Raw genomic sequence first — 24010 nt, forward strand, 5'->3', positions numbered from 1 at the left:
TACATAGTGCTCAACCCACACAGTGGCTGCGGGAGCCGCCGCTTTGTCTGTGCTGTGCAGTAGGTATATCGATCGAAAAGCTGACTTTGCCCTATTCGGAGGTTTTTCATCCTCTTGGGGCGAGATTCATCGAGGGAGGGTTGCAACGCCTTGGACTAAGAACTTGGGTCGACAGATAGTCCATTCGACTATTCCTAATGCTGCCGAATCTAGACTGGCTACCCATAGCTTTGATCGAAAATTTGTTCAAAGTTTCTGCTTTTGGTTGAGTATGGAGATGATGGAGCGAAAATTCGATCAAGAAGCGTTTTCAGTATCAACTAACAGTCTATAAGAACACAGCTTCCAGCAGCCTAATTCACTTCTCATCACTCATATCATCAACACAATCATCTCTTCAGAGTACTTTGAACACTCTTCACTCCCCTCCTTGTCTCACTCTCCATCACATCTTCTGTCTCACTATCCCACACACTCTTACATCAACAATGCCTATCGTTGCCAATCTTGTCCAGAGACCTGCTCCTCGCAGCAAGGTTCTCTCCCACCAAACCAAGAAGAACCATGCAGCCAAGACTTCACCCACCAAGCCTATCATGGCACCCACTGAAGCTACTCCCCTTGTCGCAGTGATCGGCGTTGGCTTCGTTGGTACTGGTCTTGTCGACTCTTTCTCTTCCAAGTACGAGATCATGGGTTTCGACATCTCTGAAGACCGTCTTGAGTTCCTCAGGGGAGAGTTCAGTGCTCGACCCAACGTCTCCTTCACCTCCAACGAGCCTGATCTTGGCAAGGCTACCCACTTCCTCATCTCTGTTCCTACCCTTCTTCGCTCTGACAGAACCATTGATCTGTCTTATCTCCGCTCCGCCCTTCGCCGTGTTGAGCAGTGGGCTCGTCCTGGCTGCACTGTGGTCATTGAGAGCTCTGTCTCTGTCGGTCTCACCCGCGAACTTCTTGGTCCCATTGCTAAGGCCAAGGGTCTCTTCGCCGGAATGTCTCCCGAGGTAAGCCGAACCATCTACACTATCGTATCATGACCTATACTTACATGTACTAGCGCATTGACCCCGGCCGAGTTGAGCCTCCCATGCGATCCATCCCCAAGGTTGTTTCTGGCCTTGATGATGTCATCCCTGGATCTCTCGACGCTATTGTCCGTCTCTATGGTCGCGTCTTCGACAGCATTGTCCCTGTCTCCAAGCCTGAGGTTGCTGAGATGTGCAAGCTCTACGAGAACTGCCAGCGCATGATGTGCATTGCCTACGCCAACGAGATGGCCGACGCTTGCAAGGGTCTTGGCATTGACGCCTTCGAGGTGTCTCGCGCTGCTGCCACTAAGCCCTTCGGTTACATGCCCTACACCCCCAGTCTCGGTGTTGGTGGTCACTGCATCCCTGTTAACCCCTACTACCTCCTCTCCAACTGCGAGTTCCCCCTCCTCGAGGCTTGCGCCGACAAAATGAACAAGCGCCCTGCCACCCAGGCCAAGAAGATCGTCGATGAGCTTCGCGGAACCAGCAAGCTCCGGCGCCGTGACTCTGGCATCGAGCTCAGCAAGCGAATCCTCGTTGTCGGTATGGGCTTTAAGGCAGGACAGGACCATCTCGTCAACTCTCCTGGTCTCCAGCTCGCCAAGGAGCTTCAGAAGCTTTCCATGGATGTCCACTTCGCCGACTCTCTGGTCAAGCAGACAGCTGTTCCCGAAATTCCTCGATTGGCTGATGAGGACTGGACCAAGGAGGAGCTCGAGAGCTTTGACATGATTGTTGTCAGCTTCAAGCAGTGGGGTATGGACTTTGATGTCTTGGATCAGGTCTCTGTCCCCGTGCAGATGTGGTGCCAATAGAGAGTGCAAAAAGCTTGATATAGGTGTTCTGGTTTCTGGTTTCTTGCTTTTCTATAATACATCGCTGTTTTCTTTCTTAGCATAGAAGTAATAATCATAAGTTAATAGAAAGTCGTTTAAATAATCACTTCCTACCCGTGATCTTTGATAAAGTCACTTTAATAGTTCTTCTTACAGGCTTCAGCTCAAACTTCCTTGATGCATTGAAACCTGACCAAGTTCTATAGTATTGATAGCCTTGGGATATCACGTACATCACCGGACTTGCATTGTTCCGCTTGCATGAAGGTAATATCCGTCGGTGACATGGACGAGAAAGTAACTTTACACAATTTCCGCCTCATGCGACACTACGCTTGCGGTACTCCATTCACCATTGGTTCGGTATCGGGCCATCGGCCAGATTACAGAATACATGATACTACTGCGGGGGATTGTCACGAACCCCGTCATGGAAGAACGCATGGAAGCTTCGATAGCTGATCACGATACGACTGTGCGGAAAATTAGTCCATTCGCCAAGATGTTGCCAAGTGATTGACGTGAATGAGGGTGTATAGAAAACGCCATCAGCACGCCAAGATGTCAAAGGCTTGCCAAGACCTCAGCTTGCACCACGGTTCCTGCCAAGAGTCACCAATTACAGGGTTTGAACGACGTAGCCCAAGATGTTGACGGTGGTTTCACTTCGTATCAAGACTGTTTCATCGCACGATTATGGCGACGTACAGTATCGCTTTGTAAGTGGCTGACTTGGCAAGTCTTGTGACGCAAGAGTACATGGCAATGCGACAAGGTCCACTTTCTTCTGGATCATTCGGCGCAGCAGAGGATTGAATGCTGTCTAAGTACAGTTAAGAGATAGATCACAGAAGTCATTGAAATGATCAAAGTCAGAGAGCGAGATAAGTGATGTAAAAGAGAGTAATCTCCGTCAATTAATGGTATAAAGTACTATAAACAGCTTTGACAACGGTATTCTATGCAATCCCGCTCCTCTATTTTCATCCCGATCCCCAAATGATTGTTGCATGTAATCAAAAAGAACGATAGAGCGTCAAGCTCTCAAAGGTATCAAAAGTTGTGATGAGTTGTTTAGAAGTGAGGGGCGTTGAGAGCGAGACCCATGAGACATCCACCGATGAGACCGGCGATGGGGATGGTCATGATCCAGGAGAAGACGAGGAGGAAGACTCGCTTCCAGTTGACGGCCTTGAGGCTGCCGTTGCAGAGACCGACACCGACAGTGGCACCGGTGATACACATGGAGGTAGAGACGGGGAGCTTGTACTGAGAGAAGACGAGGACAGTGATGGCAGCACCCATCTCCATGGAGGAACCACGGCTGGGAGAGTGGTAGGTGATCTTGTTACCCATAACTAGTGAGAGTTAGTAATTGTTCAGAAGAGACGATATGATTGAGACTTACCCTTCATGATGTTGTAACCGTAGGTGATGAAACCGATGCAAATGGTGGCAGCGACAATACCAATCTGCCAGAGAGGAACCTCGGCCTTCTTCTCGGCGGGCTTGCCAGAGTGCCAAGCAGCGTACATACCAGCCCAGACACCGACAGCGTTACCGACATCGTTGGCACCGTGGGCGAAAGAAGCAGTGCAGGCAGTGATGATCTGGACGAAAGAGTACAGGTACTCAACCTCGTTGGCGTACTTGGGAGCATGCTCGTAGACACGGGCCATACGGCGACCCTCGGGAGTAGCCTCAATACCCATCTGAGCGGTGTGAATGTCGTAGTGAGCACCGTACATAAGAGCGACGACAATCTGAGCGGGGATACGCTTGACGACGGCAATCAGGTTGTGAGTCTCGTGAATGGAACCGGCACCGATGGGGTTGGCGTGGAGAGTGCGCATGGCCCAGCCGAGAGGTCCCTTGCCCTTGCGGAGGTTGGCGTGGTGGCGGTCCTCAGCCTTCTTAAGCATCTTCTGGTAATCCTCCTGGGTAGACTCGGAAAGGTTGAGGTGTCGCTTCTCGTTGGTCTCGGAGCTGGGGGCAGCGGCGGGGGTGATCTCATCGTCGCTGATCTTTTTGGGGTTGGGGTCCTCGGACTCCTGGGAGACGGAGACGTCATCCTCCTCGGCACCGTGCTGAACGACAGCGTAGTTGGGGACACGAGCGTTCTCGGCATCAGGAGGAGAGGGGCGCTTGAACAGGAGGGGGCCCTGGATGGCATCCCACCAGCGGAGAGTGTAGTCCTTCTTGATGACGACGGCGTGGACGAAGGGGACGAAGAATATGGCAGAGAGGACGAAGAGACCAAATCCGACACCGAGAGTGACGGAGGCGATGTACCAGGCAGGCTTCTCAGCAAGTCCAAGACGGGGAGATCCCTTGTAGACGATAGAGAGAGTGCAGATGGTACCGGCGATGAGGAAGAAGAAGGGAGAAGTCCAGACAGCCCAAGGAACAGGGTTCTTTCGGACGTGGACAACCCACTTGACAAGAGAGAAGATGATGGCAGCAAAGCAACCAGCAATAGCAGGAGCCATACCAAGACCAGCAAAGATAGCACCGAGACCCTGACCACCGTTCCAACCCCACTCGACCTTGCTAGCACCAACAGTAGCGATACCAACACCCGCGAGCGACGAGATAAGCGAGTATGTGGAGGAGACGTGGGCGTTGTGCTTGGTGCACCACATGACCCAGATGGAAGCACCAGCAGAGGCACAGGCGAAGGCGAGGAGCTGGACACCGGCGTTGTCACGGAACGACTCCATGGGGATGATGCCGTTCTTGATTGTCGAGGCGGTTCGGGCGCCGACTGCTAGGGCGCCGAGGAGTTCGAAGATACAGCAGAGCACCATGGCTCCTCGGTAGGTGACGGAGCGCGATGAGACACTGGTAGCCCAAGCGTTGGCGACATCGTCTGTGATGGAAGTGTCAATTATCTGTGAATGCGTTATGAATTGATGAGTGGTTACGTACTGGCACCGTTGTTGTAGGCCTCAAGCAGAGCGAAGCAACTGCCAATGGCAAAGACGTAAGTGTAAGCCTCGAGAACCATTGTGACGGTCTGGCTTGTTTGTGCAAAGGGGAATAAAGAAAGGTAGCTAAGCTGTATGAAGCTTGCTTCGTAATGGAAGACGGAGGGGGAGGGGATGGAAGAGGATGCTCGAGCAAGGAAAGACAAGATTCAGAGTTCGGGGTCCTGGAGGGGAGACTTTAAAGGTTTCTGCAGTACCACCGAAACATTAAAAAAATGTTATCCATGGGTTCTGAGCTCCCCTGTACTTCTGCAGAAAGAGGCTAAGAACTCAAAGGTCCCTAAGCTTACAGTAGTTCCGTGCGTACACCCCCACACGCCTCCCGAAGGAGGGAGGTCCAGAAGCTGTAGGCACTGCGTGTTGTGTTTCTCTTCGGTGAGACGATCTGGCTACCGATTACACGGTGGCTTCACACTCCACACCCATCGTGAGTGTTTGCCGCTTTTGGATCCGGTCGGAGTGGGTGTAGTGGATATATTCTGGGCACTAAAGAATTTAAGCATATTAACCCTATCACCTCTCTCAAAAACCCCACGTGCGAGATCTCCAACCCCAATTCTTCATTTCTATTGGCCACATTCTTCACGTCGAAAAGCACATGGGGGCTACGCCACAATCTGCGGGACAAGAGATGGCCAAGCGATCGGTGACACTGCTTGGCTAGAAGCTGATTTCTAGGCGAGTCGCGTGCTCTCTTTTCAAATCGTGGGTCGAAGAAAACCCTGCAGAGATTTTTTAGAGTTGGGAAAACGCTTGAAAGTAAGTTTATTCACAAGCACAAATGTATGCTTATTGTTGTTGTTGCATTGAAGATGGGATGTGCACGTGCATATGCGTGCTGGTTCTCAAACAACAAATCTCCCCCAATTCAAGCAAAAAACAAGATTAAAATACAACCTCCGTAGCCCTCTTACCCACTGTAATTGTATCACAGTACTGTTTTGTAACACGGACATCCTCCGTTTTACTCAAATCCATCGTCTCGGCTTGAGAGTCTTGGCAACCGTACTCTCAGCAAGTCAATTCACTTCTCACAGCGTTGAACTGTAAAAATCTGGCCCCTCACCCGAGGGCTTCGAATACTCCACCGTTCGGTCTCTCTTCCTGGTTAGACGCAGTTTATCATGGTCCTTGTCTCTTACCAAATCTAGACCTTCTCCCCGTTGAATCCCATCCTCCCCGCGCGAAACGTGCAGAGCCATTTGAAACGGCCACATGGGGAAATGGAGAGATCTCACTGGATAGATTGCACCCCGGACACTAAGTACGCGCTACGTCTGTTTGTTGGGTCCTTTTGCTCGCCACTTTTTTTTGACCAGGGTTATTATCACTTTGGGTGTCGTTTTCGTTTCTTTTGGCCTGACATTTCCGATTCCCGTTTGTCTAATGCACGTGAAGATGTTCGTTGTTGCGACATCCTTGATTGTCGTACGCATGATACCCGCTCCCTCGGCGAACGGATGAGACCTTCAGGATTGTCTGACCATGTCGTTTTGGTAAACCGAGTCTTCAATTCGGTGTCTGTATAGAGAATTGTAGATCACTAGTTTCTTGAATAATTCCTTTTTGGCGCTTCCATCGTTCAGCTCTAGACTTATCTCTAAGCTTAAACCTAACGTTAGATTCTTGCATATCAACTTTCCCAGCTGATCCGAACATCGTCGCGAGAGATGTCTGTCGCCACTATCTCATGTCCAGCTCTAGACACCATCACGGCAGCTTTTACCGTTCGCCAAGTCTGCGCCAAGCTGTTATATTCCGAATACCAAGAAGGCATCTTCCGGAATACCCGTCATCTCGGCCGTTCTGCCCTGAACGCCCAGACGGCTTTTACCTGGACGCCCAGAAAACGCCTTCCGTCTCGGCGATCCATCCCTCAGCTGTATGCCCTGCCCGCGCATGTCTTGGCCGTTCCTTGCACCACGGGGACACGACGCGGGCCCTAGATTGGGTGCAGCAGTATCCGTACTCCCTGTGTACAAAAACCACACCAACGGTCCGCTAATCGTGACGTCCCCGGTGCATGTATCCCGTTTAGCGGCATGCCTGTGTGTAGTCTCGCGAGGATCCTCAGCCAACCGTATCCACCCCGTTGGCGATTACAAGACGTTCTAGCAGGAGATTGGCATACGTCTAACCCTTGTCTGCATAGGTGAGCTGCAGGATCAGTGACCATTCTTGTTCTCGAAGGTTTAGCGGATATCGCCATCGCCGTAGGATCGTCGGGGATGCGATATCAAAAAGATGCCTGTTGATATTATACCTGTAATTGCTTTTCAATTCTCGATCTGGACAATCGAATAGGCCAGTCCAAGATGGGAAAGCATCTCGGATCATCGTGAATTCATCGATAGCTCATATCGAGATATGTATTTTGACGTCAAAGCTGAAAACGGAGTAATCAACGTGCTGTGTGCCTTCGATGATCAACATTCTTCTTTCACGCACAGTGACGTGAATGATGTCAAAAGAAGAAAGACTTCTCGATCGATGTAGAAATCAATCACTATAATTTATCACCTTGAAAGAGTATCCTTCTCTCCTTCAATCCATACGTGCATGTTGTTAATGTTGAATGTGAAGGCAAAACTACCCTAGACAGAAACTGTTCAAGACAGCAACGAAGCCATTCCCAGAATGAGTAACGCCTCTTCAATGTCAGAGCCTAGACAGGCCTTCTAATTGGCTTGCCTTTTCTCTTCATCGATGTCTAGCCCGTGACTCGGCAGCAACGGGCAACTCATCCCAAACCTTGAGTTTATGTATGCAGGGAACTTGAAGCCTTCCCGAACACGGAAAAGATGCACGCTCTCTATTCCCGCTCTATTTCCCGAAGCCCGGTTCCCAAGCGGTGCGTGCCATCGTGAAACTGCTCCATACCATGAATTTCGTTGGGAAAATCACTGGAATGCAAAATTTGCGTTTACAACCGTTACCCCTAATATTATTGTCCCTTGTCTAAGAGGAGAAATAACGTTTTTGAGCGTTGTTGGTGACGACAAATTGGCTGATCGGCCAACCCGACGCCGTCGTTTCCCAAAAGATGGATTGCCGAAACACGGGGGCTCTACGGCTTCAGATATTGGCTACTTAATGTCGCGTTGCTCCTCCGTCTGATCATCAACGCTAGCTTTGTGTCACCTCCAGCTAAACTCGCTTGATTTATGCTTCTTTGGCATCTAAATATTCGCTCATCTTATTAGGTGTTAAAGAAATAATATTTCGCCTGGCCCACTGAGAAAAAAAGCGCGTTTCGGAAAGGCTTTTTTTGTAGACGGCTGCTGTCTCTACGAATTCGATCGCGACACGCGTCGCGAATGGAAGATAAGTACTCAATTTCTTGGAATTGTCTTATCTATATAACTGTCGATCTTGTTTCTTACAGTGTTCAATTGAGGAACTCCAGAATCGCAGAGACAACAATATCAGGCGCCTGCTCAGGAACATAGTGTCCCGACTCAACACTTCGACCTTCGACCGGTACACCAGGATCAGCAACATCCTTCCACTCCTTGACAGCATCAAAACACTTCTCGATGACTCCATGCTCTCCCCATAGGACAAGCAAAGGGCTCTGAATCTTTCGGCCATGCTTCAGATCCTCACGCGCTTCTTCCAGATCGACTGTCGCGCTCGCGCGATAATCATTGCACATGGCATGAACCGTTGCAGGATCTTCCAAATTCTTGGCATAGATCTCAAAGCACTCCGGCTCAAAGATGGATAATCCATCGCCTTGACGACCGCCCATGAACATCTCTGCTAACTCTCTAGGCTTCGCGGTGATAAGTATCTCAGGAAGAGGCTCCTTTTGAATCAAGAAGAACCAATGGAAGTATGCTTTGGCAAAGTCGAAATCTGTTTTTGTGTACATCGCCAGTGTAGGACAGATATCGAGCAGTATGAACTTGCGAATGCGATCAGGATAATCGACAGCAAGTTTATGCGCAACCCTCGCACCGCGATCATGAGCGCATACAAAGAAAGAGCCAGTGTGACCTAGAGCATCCATAACATTGATACAATCTCTGGCCATGGCGCTCTTTGCATAGGAAGCTACATCATCAGGCTTGGAGGACTTTCCATATCCTCGGATATCGATGAGTACGACAGTGTACTTGTCGAGAACCTGAGGAGCAACACGATGCCAGATGTGTAGTGTTTGGGGAAATCCATGAATGAGGAGAAGAGCGGGCTTAGATGATGGCTCGCCGCTTTTCAAGCCGTTTATGGTGATGGCCGGGTTGGACTTTGTCTTGATGGCGAAGGGCTGGAAGTTGTCAAACATTTTGAGAAGCTAGTATGTGATAGTATCATAAGGAAAGCTTGAGGAACTCGAATTGTATGGGCTGTTAACCAGTTTTATATGGCATGAACGCCCTTTAGTCGACAAGTTGCTTAAATAATGTATTTTGGTGATGATTAAGTGCGGAGAGTGACTATGCCGTCATAATTTCACGGGCTCACTGCCAAACCTCGGCCGCTTACCACTAGCGGACTAACCATCTGCCGCATGATAACGATCAAACACGCCGAACAAGAGGCCAGAATAGTGATTGACGAAGCGATGGCATAGTAATTCGGTTCTTAGAGGTATTTACTCTGTTGTTTTTGAGATTCAGTCGCACAGTCATGAATCCGTGCAGTCGGCCAAATGGCAATCAGTCCGACCTTATCGGGGTCGTTACGCCGATAAGAGACTGCGGACATTTCTTTATCCGCTTGGCCCGGCAAGACCGGGCCGGGAGAGAAGTGGGGATTCATCCTCCGCTTTTCCGTGTGCCGGTATCGTCTATGTACCTATATAACTATAAGTTGAACGCTTTACGAACTGCAAATTCTCAGGAAATAAGTCAGAGAATATCCTCTCCCAAAGACGAGCCGTCAGCTTTGATATCCAGCATCTGACTTCATAAGCCTTTCAGAATGTCCAAAACACTCAAGATCGCCGTTATCCCTGGCGACGGCATCGGCAAAGAAGTCATGCCCTACGGCGTCCGGTGTCTCAAAGCCGCAGCCAAGAAGTTCAACCTCTCTCTCGAATTTCAAGAATTCGACTTCGCAAGCTGCGACTACTATGAAAAGCATGGCAAAATGATGCCGGATGACTGGAAGGATACTCTCCAGAACTTTGACGCCATCTACTTTGGCGCAGTTGGCATGCCTGACCAAATTCCCGATAACGTCAGTCTCTGGGGCAGTCTTCTCAAATTCCGCCGTGAATTCGACCAGTATATCAACTTACGGCCTTGCCGGCTCGTGCCCGGTATTCCCTCTCCCTTGGCAGGTCGCAAACCCGGCGACATCGACTTCTGGATCGTGCGTGAGAACACGGAAGGAGAGTACTCCAGCGTCGGGGGAATCATGTTTGAAGGAACGGAGCGAGAGACAGTGATTCAAGATACGGTCATGACACGTGTTGGAGTCGATCGTGTTCTTCGCTATGCCTTTGATCTCGCGCAAAGTCGACCGAGGAAGAAGTTGACGAGTGCGACGAAGAGTAATGGTATTAGCATTACTATGCCTTGGTGGGACAGCCGCGTGGCTGAGATGAGTAAGAATTACTCTGATGTTGCGGTTGAGAAGTATCACATCGATATTCTGACGGCACACTTTGTCCAACGGCCTCAGATCTTCGATGTCGTTGTTGGGTCAAACCTCTTTGGTGATATCCTATCTGACCTAGGCCCTGCATGCACGGGAACGATTGGAATTGCACCATCAGCAAACATCAACCCAACGGGCGACTTTCCAAGCTTATTTGAGCCCGTTCATGGAAGTGCACCGGATATCTACGGCAAGGGAATTGCGAATCCTATTGGAATGATCTGGGCAGGGCAGATGATGTTGTCGCACTTTGGGTACACAGATGCTGCTGCGGGAATGATGACGGCTATTGAGAATGTACTGGCGAAGTCCGGAGCGGAAGTTAAGACGGCGGATATTGGGGGTAAGGGAAGCACGCAGACGTTGGGGGAGGCAATTGAGAAGGAGATTCTGTCAGGTCAATAAGATACGTGGATGTGATGGTCTTGTCCTGAAATTTCAGCGAAAGTTCACACGAGTGATAAGGCTCGATATGTCTATTAATAGACCAGAAAAGTTGTTTTGCTGCATCCTGTTTCAATGTCATTGCGTTTCTATATTGATCACCAGGATCTGACATGAGCCTACGAGGGGGACAGTGCACTCTCAGACACCAAAACATCCATATCTTCAATCTGACCATCCTTCGCTTTTCGCACTTAACTAAATTAAAAATTTACTTAGGCTGCAGCGAGAAGCATGCTGTGTGCAGTCCCATCCACCATTACGGCGATAAACCTCCAAGCTACATATTCTTGCATGAGCTGAAAGAATATTGGTGGGCTGATAAGTCACAAGGCGCAGAACACAGTTTTGTGTTGGCCCGTCCACGCAACTCTGCAGAATCCTTCACAGCCTGATTGCCAAGAACAAGTGATCAGTGACCGGAGGAGTTTATGCGTGGTAGACAGTTTACCAATTAAAAGTGACAGTCTAATCAGATAAATGGTATATGGCCACCATCGCGTCTGGAGTGGTGTTATGAAGATGCATTGGAAATGAGGGATACAACACATTCCATTTCCCATCGTTTCCATTCTCGATTATTCCCGCCACAGGTAGAGTCATCATGGCGCAGTACAAAGCTATTGTCTCTTTAGACATAACTGCTTTGCCCCCAGCGAGTCCAAAACAACGCATAAGACTAACAGAAATAACTCCTCAGCTCCCTAATCGCTACGAATCGTTCCATGAGGCCGATCCCTCATCACCGCCTCACGTAGATACCGAATTCGAACCAACTGTATCGAAGGCCCCTCTTGAGCAGAATGTCTCTATTGAATCGCAACTACCATGAAAAACTACCCAAAACGTCGCTGGTGGCACAAGATAGGCCTGCTAAGTCTTGCTATACTTATCGCCGGTACTGTCGTCATCTTAGCTTCATGCGCTATTTTGGTGTTCCTTTGGAAGGGCGCACAAACAGCCCGAAATCGTGGAGAGCCGGCAAACTTTTGGAGGGCCATTGTTTTTCACGACATGGCCGCTAGAGTTATTACCATATGATCTGCTGCCATACGCGTATCGATAGGACTTCACATCAGTCTCCTAACTGCGGCTGTCGCTGCTCTGATGCTCGAGACGACTGGGACCAGGTTTCGCGACATCGCTGCTGTTTCAATCCAACGAGCATTGAGTCCAAGTCCTTACACAATACTTCCTGCTTTGCTACGAGTTGCCAGTGTCAACCTATACGGTGCGCTCACGCTTCGATCATCATTGCGGGAACGATTATTCTCGTGGCTTCGACTTTTGCGTCCACTATACTGTTCACAGATTTGAAGAATGTCAATATCGCTAGGCCTATGCAAACAAAACTTCTCCCGATCGGACTTGGACCGAACTCTACCCTTTCCGCGAATGGTGTACTGCACTATAGATCCAGCCCTTCAGCGAACTGGCGATTTGGCGAGATGAAGCCTGACAAGGCCACCTCGACTGCTGAGATTGCCGACGCAGGGAATACACACCGCGCTCTCCTACCATACATGAAAGAAGAGTCCCGAGCAACGCTAGAGCACTAATCTGGCCCTGGGCTAGTGGGTAACTTCAGAACAGTCTGCTTCAGCCCCAGCCTTGCAAGGATTCATTTCGGTCTTACTGCAAGTAAATCGGGCCTTCAAGTCGAGCTCGATGTCAAATCAACGAAAAATGGCCCTGAGTTTCTCAAAGATTGGTCAAAGATCAAATTCGCTTTCCAAGCCCTACTACCAACCAGATGGAATGAAAGCGACACAAGCACCTTGCCACTCTCGCTTGCCAATAATTACCGCGCTAATCGGCCTGGAGATCTGGGACTTGAAGATCCCTTTTCAGGCCGCAACTTCAGTTTCATTCCTTTATTGCTTCTCAAGTCAAGCCCAATTCTGCTACATGGATTTGGGCACCTAGAACTAAATGATGAGATTGATGAGGGCGAAGCCATGGATAAGATTGATCAATTAAGGGGGTTGAGGATGAAGAAGGAGGGTCGTTGAACCAAGACTTCGTTGAAGAATGGTACCGAAGCATTCAGTGTGTTTTGTCACGGATAATGCACCAGAGCTATACGAAATTAGTGACTGGGATGACTATTCCATCCGAGCCTACAGTCGAATGGCAACGGAACGGCATTTCGAAGAGTAATGAGCAACTACAGCAACAGCTCGGCATTGGAGTTTCTCACAAAGACTACCGGGATCGACAGATTATGAAGCTTGAGGTCGGAGTGCATAACACGACCTACTCCAAGTCCATGAGTAAGCCATATAAACTTTGCTTTTACCCAAGCGCTGTTGGGGTACTCACGCCAAGGAGGTTGGCGATGACAGACTACAAGGATCTCTATGAGGGAACTGGATTGGTTGGTGGGCCACACGTGCTGTACATGTCTCTCTAGTCCAAGACATATTGCGAGAGACGGGCGATCCTGCGCTTGCCATACAGGCCCTTGCCATGAGGTTTCACTGCATGATCTTCTATGACAGCATGGCGGAGTTTGATCTGCAGGAACCAGTCATCACCAACTCCGTTGAGATGTTCATCCCAGTACAATGGACTGTGTTGGCTATAGTTCTCAGCCTGGTTATCGTTCACTTACTATTTCTGTGCAGCACCATAATACTGTTTATAATCAAGACAAGAGCGTCTGATCTGGGCAATGCTTGGCAGGCAGTCGCTCAAGTTGTCTCGACTGAAACGCGTGAGGTCATTGAGGAGGCGACTGAGATGAGGGATAAACAGGTTGAAGCTTGGGCTAGGTCATCGGGTGTTTCTAACCGAATGTACACTGTATCGATGCTGGAATTCAGGAACAGAACGGAGATCGTATATCAAAAGAGCTAATGCTTGCAGAGACTCTTCAAGTTTCAGGGTTGCTTAGCTTTCTGAACAGATATCATGTTATATCATACAGGAAGACGTATAAAACTCCATGCCCTGGGTCATTGCCACTTCCTCCACTTCATTAGCGCTCGGATCGATTCCCCTGAGTAACCCTGCCGCTGTGGGTATTCTACATAGATCTCATCTTTGGCCCATGCTGTCGATCACATGCAATCGAGTTCTACCAACATGCAGCTCTCGTTTATTACCAAGGTTATAACAAGGCTCCTTGTCAATAACTGTAGCTCATAATTGCCGCTAATGGGGGATAATCAGGATAGTAAATTCCCACTGTAATGAAGCCGAGACAGGCCGCTCGAAGCACTGCAGCATTGATCAATTGTCAGGTCATGACAACCTGACAAGTAAATATTTTCAGACCATGTTGATCACTTCTCGGGACGACAACTCTCCTTAATCACTCTTTGAGCTGTTAATATGTGCGTGCGTTTACTTGCTCATTGTAATCAAACGGAAACGCGCCATTGCCCGATTATCCGGAATGAGCCGATTAGTACGGGGTAATCCAATGGTTATTCCTAAAAGGATACCGAAAGTGTCGTGATTTACGGAACGGGCCGGAAGTTCCGGTGAGTCGAGGTAAGGCTTCCCCAGAAAGCCAAGCTGTAATTGTTTCATTACTGCTGTACTAACTTTATCTTTACTGAACAACGAGACTAACACTTCGTCTCATGCAGTCTCATTTCTTCTGAAGTGACCTAAAACTAGGCAGTGGCCAGAAGAGGTAATTAAGAAGCCAATGGTGTAAGTGTGTAGATAGAGCTCATGGGTTGGTTATGATATGACTTTCGGTCTCCTACTTTGTGTCGATAACTTGCTCATCGTGCGGGCAAAGCCTTCATGCGCCAAGGAAGCCCTTCACTGTATCAAGAAGTTACTAGAACGATGGCACGAGCTTCAAAGGTTAAAGCAACTGGGTAGATCCCGGGACGTTTAGCCTTTTATAATACGCTGGGCTAAATAGAGTTTGAACGCACGGCACAGTTATGGCCATTGCTTGGCACGCGACCTTCTCATCACGGCATAGCGGAATACCACCTCAACTTTGATATCCAATTAAACCCTCCATTTAATGACGCAAAAACGTCTCAAATCCCGTGAGGCAGTAATACTTCAGGTAATAAGAAAGTGATTAACTTTGTGGCTTTATATCGTCTGGAACTTCTCATGTTCTTTGCGGGTTAGTTAGTACGAACAATCAGCTGATTCTTTGTCGCTTATCTGGTAGTGAGTGAACCGTTGGGGTTACCATCTCGCGACGATTTCCAAGAACAGAACAGCTCGTGCTGCAAGATGACATATAAGGAAGTTGTCAACAGAAGGTGAGTTCAATGTCAACAATCTCCGACATGTTTCAGAATTGCTAGCCTGGAACAAAATACTGTAGGATTGATGCTATGACCATAGCAAATACGTCTAGTCAGGTCGTGTAGTTGGGCATCATTATGTCACGAAAACACCAGAGGTTGTTATTTATTATCCATGAGAAACCAAGGATAAGAGCTATAGAATACAATAAGTTCAGTTCATCATCGATCAGTTGAGCGCTCCAATGCTTTCAACAATGTCAAGTCAGGCCTTTCTTGACTCATTTCCTCAGACTCCTCGGACATTTGGCCGAATGTCTTACCAATCAGGCTCTTTTCCTATGGATCAGACTATAAAAGGAACTTTTGACGCCCTCGACGACATTCAGTTCGACCTGCAACCATTCACTGTACAAGAAGCTATCCGGGAGGATTCGGAGACCCTAGAAAGACCAAGATTCTCATGGGAAACGTCATCAGCCTCCTCATATCACCCAAACTCCAATGAATCGTTTGACAGCGACGAAAGGTCACAGCTTTATATCTGTTCTCCTTCTTCCGTCATTTCAAAGTCCCATCAACATATCCAATCAATCTTGCCAGAAGATATCACTGGTACCTTTGTGAACAATTGCGAGAGCCTCAATCAACAGGTACACAGGTGGCTCTCGGAGCTCCCTGATATCCCATGGCTGGACGTGAGGTGTGTTGATGTAGGCTTATCAATATTACCAATCGTCACGAAGAGTCCATCTAATCTGAAATTTTAGGCCCTACACGAAATCACCGAAGACAAAATCCCCTCAGAAGCAGATATTCAACATCAAGGGGAGCATATACCTGGAACCAAGGGTATTCTACATTATCTTGACTTTTTAAACTCATGCTATGATGGTAGCCAACCTACACGTATAGAAGCTGAAGAGTATCAGGTAATGGATGAAGGTCCAGTCTATGAAAAGCCTGAAATTCATGCCGCGATGGACCCGAGAACAACCCTTGATGCATACCATCTAGCCCTGTTGCAGATCCACTCGTCTTCCGCTTTCACTACAACGACTGCCTGGAAATTTCGGCCATCGATGCGACGACAGTACCCCAGGGGCCTGGAGGAGGAAGCCCGTCGAAGCATTAGTCTGGTAGCATCCTCAAGTTCTCATTGAGTAGAGCGAGGTATTGTGCATCCAAAAGCAACCACTACTGTACTGTTATTTGTGTGAAAGAAATTATCTTTGTATTACTTAGAAGAACGTTCAGAATAGATAAGATGTCTCGGAATAAAACAAATACTAATGTGGCCATGTTGCTGATTCGAAGGATCTAGTACTCATGGCTGAACCTTTTGAGTCTTGAGTCTTGGCTTGCCCTGTTGTTTTGGCGCTCTCCCCTATAAGCCAGCGCTGCACACCAAACGAGCAGTCTAGAACCAAGCCACCATCCAGAACTTCTTTAGCAGGGAAAGTCTAGCCAATCATCTGCCATTACTTACTGAAGCTCTTTCGTCCGTGCCAAATGACGAATGGTGAGTCTTGGATCCGTGCACCCGGGGATGTCATCTAGTAGCCTCCCCCTTCGGCACAAGAACAAGCCTTGGCAATTATTAAGGGTATGCCGCGGCAGGGGAAATCTATCGGCATGTAGATCAGGGTGCTTTATGACGGTTCGGCAGCTAACACTCCGTGGCTCAAGCACCAGTATCGCTCTGAATTGCTTACGACTCCGCGTCTCGTGTAATAAACCTTCTCAAGTCGAGTTGTTTCATACTACGCAATTCTCCGATTCTGACTCGACATTTGAATGTCAGGGCAAGTTGACGTAGGGAAGAGGCTTCGTGTCCCCGGCAAGGATTCCCCTGCCAAAGCCGACGAGATCGTCCGGAGACGACGGCTGAGTATTCAATATACTTTATATATCGTGTTTCACGGGTGTAACCGGAAGCGAATGCGACACTACCCCGGATTCCCTCTTTGAGGGTTTCAGCAAAACAACAATGCGACGCAGCACTCACTGAGAATGGCACTATTCATATATCCGTTGTGAAGTTCGGGTTTCTGTGTAGAGAGGGGATCGAATAGGCCATTGCAACATGGTAATTATAGATACATACACTTGACCATCGTTCCTCAGTGTTAAAAAATAAAACAGAAGAACGTCTAAGTCCATAAATCCTCTGGTCAATGGACATTCGGGGGCTCCTTCATATTAGAATCTGATCACTTGGGTGAAACAATACGGCGTTTCCGCGACAACTCACAGATCATGGAGAGGGCACTTGCGTTGAGCCTAGTTATTAAGCGGCGTTCATGCACCGTCAATTGACATATCAGGGTGCGCTAAAATGTCCTTAACAAATCGCTATCTGCGCTTTGACAGCAAAAGTGGTTTCACTAAGGCTAGCTCAGCCCGGCAGTAGTCGCTGGGCTTCGTAATGTGCCAACTGTAATTGCGGTCAAGATACTGTAATATGCTTTTGAACATCATTTATAGCGGGTATTCCGAAACGCTATCCGGATACTTAAAGCCGTGGAAGAACCCATAGTCGTTCCACGATAAACATCGTCATTCTTTATACCATCAAAATGAGAAGCCAGAACTTTTATTCTCCTTCTAACGAGGATAGGTCAATACCTCCAAAGTTTCCTCGTCGCACATCTTCTTTGCGTACCAAGCAACCACTGCCTCACATCGTTACCACCATCGAGCCTGGTTCCAACCGGCAGTTGTTCACACTGCACGAGAGCGCCGACGATGCTTCTCAGCCTTACCATAAGCGGAGCTTTTCGCTAGGTTCATCGCGGACGCCTACAACTCCTGGTCTCATCGACTCGCCCTACAGTGATGTAGCGCCTACACTACGCATGTTCTCAACGTCATACGTAATGACAAAACCGCAAGGGAACTCTGCAAGCTACTTCGAGAGCGATGTTAGTGATCAATTCCAAGTACCGAAACCCCGCCAACAGAAGCCCCAAGGAAAAGTGCAAAATTGGCTTTCTAAGCTTCCCAGTCAAAGAGAGTCACCCTTTCAAGAAAGGAGGAGAGATGACGAAGTGAGCCGAATATTGAAGTCTAGACAGCCCTGCCTTGTTGCCGACGCTTCTACGACGTCTACTGGAGTTGAGAAGCAATTTCTGGATATAGATTCGGAAGAAGATGATGGATCTGAAGGCTCCGATTCTGAGGATACCGGAGATCTTGATAGCTATCACGAGGCTTTGTTCAGATTATCGGGCTCTAGAAATGGTTGCAGGCCAACCTTTCGGGCATCGATGCGACGACAATTTCCAATTGACAGGGAAAGGGAAGCCCATTTGAAGATGTTTTGAAGCATTAGATAAAATAAGAGATCAAAAAGAGTTAGAAATAATATGACTGGAGTTGAATAGAACATTATCCTTTGTTAAGGGTTGGGTTGAGAAGTTGGAGGATATTATGACGAGCTCGATGTCCTGCGAAATCGTGGGTTTACTAGACTATATTGTCAAAAACGATTAGGCCATATAATAATTTAGCATATGAAGCGTTCTATAGACCAATAGTTGAGGGAAATGAAGTCGTTTAGGACTGAAAAATACAAACACCTAAACATGAGCGCCAAGATTCAACCTTTCAGATCACGTCACCAAGAACATGACAAGCGACTCATGAGCGCCCAAGAAAAAAGTTTTACATTGCTCTTTTCGTAGAAATGGGCTAGGATAAGCATGTCCAAGCGATCAGTGATCACGATTCGGGCCCTGGCATGACCCCTGACAAGAAACGGTGAGCGCGACGACCATCATGCATTTTGAAGAATATCATGAACTTCATGATGTTGCTTACGTTTATCAACGCAACGCCCAATAGAACATCAAGAAAATAATTAATTCAGTGGATCATCTTAGTAAATAGCATCCAATATCGTCTTGGCAATCATTGTTAAAATATTTTCTTCACCAGTACCGTGAGCATGGGGTTTAAAAGGCTCTGGCTGTCACCTCTTGGCTTGAGTTCAGAGTACCGGGGTTTCTGTCTGTCAAGTACGTACTTGATGATAGTGCTCAAAATAATTGTTACCGACTCTATGGAATCGAGACTTACTCGCCTGCCAATTCCCCGTCAAGCTGCTCTCCCTCCAGAAGAAGGCTACATCACTCGCTGAGAAACCAAGCCGAAAATGCACGTTTACGTTCACAGCGCCAATCCTTGGCTTGATGGTCATGTCCGAGAATGCATCAAGCGACATGTACCAGATGCCATCTGTCACGACAGTTTTACCGATATTCCAGAGGATGCCGATACTGTGTATCAGCTCCTAAATGGCTGGGAGCTCAATCATCACTTCGCGGTGTTGAACAGAGCGAAACATGGACTGCTTAACGCGTATCCTAACAGCGATGCGTTGGCTCGGAAAGATCACATGGCAAGCGTCGTGGATTACTGGATCACAAAAAGACCTGAAAGCGTCCTCAAAGGTCACAGTCCCGCGACTGTGAAGTTATCGCTCGACTATAGCGAGTATGTTGAAGATGCGCTGGCTGCGGCAGATGATCTGACCCTTCTATACTCGCTTGAGGACAACGAAGCAAAGGATGCGTCGGAAAGAGATTGGTGGATCCTGAAACCTGCCATGATTGACTGTGGCCATGGCATTCGAATATTCAGCACCATTGATGAACTGGCGGGAAATCTTGAACTCGCTGCTGATATCTCGGAAGAAGATGAAGAAAGCGAAGAAGACGCAGAAACGCCGGATACCAAATTCGAGAGCGACGACAGCGCTGAGGGGTTCAAGCCTAGTCTGTCAGCACCTGGGCTTGACTCACTAGACGCTCTCATTACAGCAACTGGAAAACTCTCCATCAACGGAACGAGCAAGATACAAGATTTGGTCATCGACGAAAACGAGCGCATTCCATCTGCACTCCTTCGAGAGTTCGTCGCACAGCAATACATCGTCAACATTCCGCCCATCGATGGTCGGAAGTGGCACGTCAGAGCTTACGTCCTCTCAGTAGGACGTCTAAAAGTTCATGTCTTCAACGAGATGCTAGCTTTACTAGCTCTTGACGATTATGAGCCTCCTTGGAAGAACCCCAGTCTCAAATCATCGTTGACAAACACTGCGCTGCAAGATGAAGAGGAGTTCACCAGCAAAGAATCCATGCGGGACTTTTGGAAGATTGCAGATGAAGTTCTTCCTGGTGATTGGAAGAAAAATGTCTTCGATCAAGCTTGCCAAATCTCAGGAGAGCTTCTTCGTGCAGCCGCTCATACCATGGCTGATAAATTCACGCCTCTGGATAAGTGCTTCGAGCTCTTTGCCATTGACTTCTTGATCGATTCCAAGGGAACAGCGTGGTTATTAGAAGTCAATGAAACACCCGCATTTTACGAACAAGGTTATGCAGGCGAACTTGCGCAACGGCTCATGGAGTCGTTGATCTGTGTGACGTTGGAGCATATGGGAATGGCTGATATGGAGAGTGAGAAGAATGTGAAGGCGAGGGAGCGTATGGTGGAGGTTTTGGATGCGACGAAGGAGTTGGCGAAGAGTAATATTACGGAGATCCTGCCGGGCGATTTATAGAGAAAATTAGATCAATAGAGTTTGTGTTTTTTCACTTTTTATGAATTAGTGTGATTCTCCCTGTTTCCGTGGTTGCCTACTTTATGGACAGTATCATAACCATCTTTCCTGCTTTGATTGCGAATGCTCACTTGCTGTATCTCTTCCTTCCTGCATCTCTGCACGCCTTTCTTATTCCTCTTCCCGTGGCTTATTTTTCTCCCTGCCACCATCATCAATCTCATCATCACTATTTATCTCAACTCCGTCACAACACCTCAATATCTCAACATCTCACTAGCAGAATGGACCACCCCTTGCGTCCAATATGGCAGTCAGTTGATCTCTTCGAATTCGACGCTGAAGATGCCCCTCGCATCATTGAAGCTATCGGCTATTCCTGCTTCACTGTGGAATATCTTCCTGGCGCAATACACTACCCAGACAAAGATCCCACTGCTGTCCTCCACTCGCTCAAGGAACCGTTCGCCAATTCCAGCAATCGAGTTCCCCGCCCCAACGGTTTCTTCGATCTTCTGCCCCGCGTGTTCGTTCGGCGTATGCTTCCGTGGTGCGATGTGCAGACTCTCTTCAGTCTTCGACAAACGAGCTTTCGATTGCGAAAGATTATAAGCAGATCCCTGATATACAAGAGCATTATCAGATGTGCCCTTCCTCTGTACCATGCAATACTCGGGACTAGACATGCACGCCGTGTGCTTCTCATTGACTTCTGGGAAAAGCGCACCACAATGTGGTATGACCACTGTGAGAATTTCGCCATGCTTATCAACATCCCTGATTGGTCACGAATTTGCCAGAGTTGTGTCGAGAGAGGCAGCCGAATAAACAACCGCCTCACTGGCACATTCAGAGTCTGCCAATACGTGAAATTGGACACTCTCGCACAGTGGCTAGCTGAAGGTGAAACACTCCCTCCCTGGGTTTGGCGCGAGAGCGTTGGCTTGAAAGGCCAGAGGCAAGATCTGGTGGAATACGATAGCGTTAGACATCTCGACACAGGGAAGCGCCGCTCATGGAAGCGCTTGGCCCCTTTCAATTACATGGTGGCAAGCGCGGTGCCCTACATGGATCCGCAAACCGACGAGAACGAGTCTGGAGTCGCGTGCAAAGGATGCATCCCCCAAAGTCAGCGAAGGAGAGAGGATGGAATTAGGAAGGTTTATAGCCGTGAGGAGTTCTTGGAGCACTTCCAATGGTGCAACAGAGCGCAGTTATTATGGCAGGCTTATTGTCAGCCAGACTCAAGAATTCCTATCGACACGACAAGTTATACAGAAATCCAGAGAGCAATCGACTCAGTCCAGACAAATGGCTAGCTTTTACTACCGGAACGCTGGTCGAAGTCAAGAAATGTGGCTGGACCTTTGCCTTGTCTGTTACACTGTTTTACTCTCTCTTTTCCGGCTTCACAAGGCGTTTTAGAGCAAAGTGCTACAGATCATAGTCAACGGATAGATTGTTCAAAGGTTTAATGCTATTATATGTACACAAAGATCAAGTGTCAACACCATCGGGCTACAAATTGCCGATGTCGGTTGAGAATTAGAAAGCTTCCCAAGCTTTCGAGACCAAACTCATACACGGAATGAGCTGACGAAAGCCAGTCGACCTAAGGGTCAAGAAGTCATGATTTAGCAAGAAGCGACGCTGGGAACGTTCTTGCAGCTATCATACTTCTTACCACCAGTGACCTGAACATTCTGCCAAGTCCAGTCCTTGCAACCAGAGCTTCCGCAGACAATAGCAGCATTCTTGCCGCTGGACGCAACACCGTTCTTACCCTTGATGTTCTTAAGGGTGAGGCCAGTGATGGGAAGACCGCTGGTGGGCTCGCCGTGGAGATCACCGCCGTCGTAGTTCTGCTCAATGAGGATGCCGTACTTGGTGATCTTGGAGAGGGTGATGTCGGAGTAGGTGACCTTGTTGACCTTGCCGGTTGTGTTCTTCATGGTCTTGACGCGGATGCCGTTGGCGGAGTTGGTGACCTCTGAGTTGAGGAACTGCACGTTGTCGACGATGTTGTCATCGCGGCCGCCGACACTGCCGATGGAGAGGCCGTGACCGCCGTGGCAGTAACCGTTCTGGAAGATGATGTTCTGTTGAAGTCAGTAAGTAATTCTCAGACATGCTCAGGAATGACTGACCTTTCCGGAGTTGACAGCGACACAGTCGTCCTGGTTGTAAACCTTGGCGCCAGTGATAGTAACGCCAGTGGAGGAACCAATGTCAAAGGCATCAGTGTTGTGACCGCCCTTGGTGTCACCATCCTTGTTATCAAGGGTGAACTGGTTGATAGTAAGACCATTAACACCATTGATGCTAACAGCCTGAACAGGAGTGTTCTTGACATAAAGATTGTTGATCTTGGAGTCAGTGAGCTTATGAGCCGAGAAGAACTTTGGCTTATCGATGCCACTGTTTCCTCCCTTTCCATCCCACCATCGCTCACCACCAGCATTGAGAACAGCACCAGAGCCCTCAACAGTGATCTTGTTTCCAGAGATCTTCATAAGAGGTCCCTTCCACTCCTTGTAGCCCCAGGTAGTGGTTCCCTTGAAGATGACCTTGGTGTTGTCCTTGAGCTTGCTGAGATCGAGAGTCTCACCGCTGGGGACAGCAACGTTGTTAAGGACAATGGTGGCGCAGGCGGCTTGGGACTTGCTGGCCTTGGAGGCGCCGTCGGAGCCGGAGAAGGTGCAGGATGTGGCGCGCTTGGAGTAGGCGTGGACGTCGGGGGCTTGGGTCACTGCTGGGGCAGGAACAGCGACGGCGCTGCCGGCCAGGGCAGCGAGGAGAGCGAAGCCGAGCTTGGTCATTTTGATTGTTGAAGAGAGAAATATCTAATGAGTGACGAAATAAACGAATGTACTTGTGAAAGTGTAACCTTTGACCGGCAAAAGGAATGTGATGATCTTGTGTGCTACTGTTCTTCTTCTTCCGTCCTCCCTAGATTCTTATATATTCCCCGAATCTTGAATGCTGAGCCAAACTCCATAGCGATTACCCGTTGTATCCGAGTTTCTATGGTTCCAGAAAAGACCCTTTCCATTGTGTATTCTACGGAACATAATTGTCCTCCAATTGGGAATAGCGCCCAGACTGTCAACACGGGCCGAGTTAAATGAGAAGGGGGACTTGAAGCCCCCATTCACAAAACGTCAGCGAGTGCGCGGATTTGTTTCTCCATAATTGGAACGAATTACGCGTGGGACCTGGGTGACAGGTGGAGCGTAGAGGCCGATTATCCGCAGTAGCGCGATATGCAGTTCTTGGCAAATCGGGAATGTTTCCGGTTCATGTTTCA

The 24010-nt window shown here is 48.5% G+C and overlaps 9 protein-coding genes across 9 annotated transcripts; 6 read left to right on the top strand and 3 right to left on the bottom strand.

The window, feature by feature from the left end:
- Nucleotides 1-488: 488 nt before the first annotated feature.
- Nucleotides 489-1849, top strand: BKA55DRAFT_519742 (uncharacterized protein; the record flags this gene model as incomplete). Its single annotated transcript, XM_046188362.1, has 2 exons — nucleotides 489-1007; nucleotides 1061-1849. 2 exons carry the CDS (start codon nucleotides 489-491, stop codon nucleotides 1847-1849), a joined length of 1308 nt encoding a protein of 435 aa, XP_046046116.1.
- A 1095-nt stretch (nucleotides 1850-2944) lies between these two features.
- BKA55DRAFT_519552 (phosphate transporter) lies at nucleotides 2945-4877 on the bottom strand (the record flags this gene model as incomplete). Its single annotated transcript, XM_046188352.1, has 3 exons — nucleotides 2945-3228; nucleotides 3279-4739; nucleotides 4799-4877. The coding sequence occupies 3 exons, from the start codon at nucleotides 4875-4877 to the stop codon at nucleotides 2945-2947; spliced, it is 1824 nt and encodes a 607-aa protein (XP_046046117.1).
- A 2875-nt stretch (nucleotides 4878-7752) lies between these two features.
- On the bottom strand, nucleotides 7753-9486 carry BKA55DRAFT_577322 (Alpha/Beta hydrolase protein). Its single transcript, XM_046193601.1, has one exon. The coding sequence runs from the start codon at nucleotides 9143-9145 to the stop codon at nucleotides 8246-8248; it is 900 nt and encodes a 299-aa protein (XP_046046118.1). The 5' UTR covers nucleotides 9146-9486; the 3' UTR covers nucleotides 7753-8245.
- BKA55DRAFT_577323 (uncharacterized protein) lies at nucleotides 9487-11208 on the top strand. Its single transcript, XM_046193602.1, has one exon. It carries the CDS (start codon nucleotides 9784-9786, stop codon nucleotides 10867-10869), a length of 1086 nt encoding a protein of 361 aa, XP_046046119.1. The 5' UTR covers nucleotides 9487-9783; the 3' UTR covers nucleotides 10870-11208.
- A 528-nt stretch (nucleotides 11209-11736) lies between these two features.
- BKA55DRAFT_596898 (uncharacterized protein) lies at nucleotides 11737-13767 on the top strand (the record flags this gene model as incomplete). Its single annotated transcript, XM_046196004.1, has 6 exons — nucleotides 11737-11806; nucleotides 11975-12139; nucleotides 12220-12442; nucleotides 12497-12500; nucleotides 12890-13289; nucleotides 13322-13767. The coding sequence occupies 6 exons, from the start codon at nucleotides 11737-11739 to the stop codon at nucleotides 13765-13767; spliced, it is 1308 nt and encodes a 435-aa protein (XP_046046120.1).
- A 1624-nt stretch (nucleotides 13768-15391) lies between these two features.
- On the top strand, nucleotides 15392-17105 carry BKA55DRAFT_596899 (uncharacterized protein; the record flags this gene model as incomplete). Its single annotated transcript, XM_046196005.1, has 4 exons — nucleotides 15392-15832; nucleotides 15905-16273; nucleotides 16559-16656; nucleotides 16961-17105. 4 exons carry the CDS (start codon nucleotides 15392-15394, stop codon nucleotides 17103-17105), a joined length of 1053 nt encoding a protein of 350 aa, XP_046046121.1.
- A 590-nt stretch (nucleotides 17106-17695) lies between these two features.
- Nucleotides 17696-18678, top strand: BKA55DRAFT_577329 (uncharacterized protein). Its single transcript, XM_046193603.1, has one exon. It carries the CDS (start codon nucleotides 17714-17716, stop codon nucleotides 18458-18460), a length of 747 nt encoding a protein of 248 aa, XP_046046122.1. The 5' UTR covers nucleotides 17696-17713; the 3' UTR covers nucleotides 18461-18678.
- A 612-nt stretch (nucleotides 18679-19290) lies between these two features.
- BKA55DRAFT_650430 (tubulin-tyrosine ligase family-domain-containing protein) lies at nucleotides 19291-22022 on the top strand (the record flags this gene model as incomplete). Its single annotated transcript, XM_046197301.1, is given in 3 exon segments — nucleotides 19291-20668; nucleotides 20683-20722; nucleotides 20984-22022. The coding sequence occupies 3 exon segments, from the start codon at nucleotides 19291-19293 to the stop codon at nucleotides 22020-22022; spliced, it is 2457 nt and encodes an 818-aa protein (XP_046046123.1).
- A 238-nt stretch (nucleotides 22023-22260) lies between these two features.
- Nucleotides 22261-23870, bottom strand: BKA55DRAFT_650434 (glycoside hydrolase). Its single transcript, XM_046197302.1, has 2 exons — nucleotides 22851-23870; nucleotides 22261-22802 (listed from the first exon to the last, which is right to left on the bottom strand). Exons 1-2 carry the CDS (start codon nucleotides 23520-23522, stop codon nucleotides 22338-22340), a joined length of 1137 nt encoding a protein of 378 aa, XP_046046124.1. The 5' UTR covers nucleotides 23523-23870; the 3' UTR covers nucleotides 22261-22337.
- Between the last annotated feature and the right edge of the window lie 140 nt (nucleotides 23871-24010).

The sequence above is a fragment of the Fusarium redolens genome (genome assembly GCF_020744475.1).
Source record: "Fusarium redolens strain MPI-CAGE-AT-0023 chromosome Unknown BKA55scaffold_14, whole genome shotgun sequence".
Classification (NCBI taxonomy): Eukaryota; Fungi; Ascomycota; class Sordariomycetes; order Hypocreales; family Nectriaceae; genus Fusarium; species Fusarium redolens.

Excerpts from the sequence above, each read along its gene's own strand:
- BKA55DRAFT_577322 (XM_046193601.1), bottom strand. The coding sequence starts at position 9,145 with ATGTTTGACAACTTCCAGCCCTTCGCCATCAAGACAAAGTCCAACCCG.
- BKA55DRAFT_577323 (XM_046193602.1), top strand. The coding sequence starts at position 9,784 with ATGTCCAAAACACTCAAGATCGCCGTTATCCCTGGCGACGGCATCGGC.
- BKA55DRAFT_577329 (XM_046193603.1), top strand. The coding sequence starts at position 17,714 with ATGAGAAGCCAGAACTTTTATTCTCCTTCTAACGAGGATAGGTCAATA.
- BKA55DRAFT_650434 (XM_046197302.1), bottom strand. The coding sequence starts at position 23,522 with ATGACCAAGCTCGGCTTCGCTCTCCTCGCTGCCCTGGCCGGCAGCGCC. Across the intron at positions 22,803-22,850 it reads TCGCTGTCAACTCCGGAAAG|AACATCATCTTCCAGAACGG; the intron begins GTCAGTCATTCC and ends TGACTTCAACAG.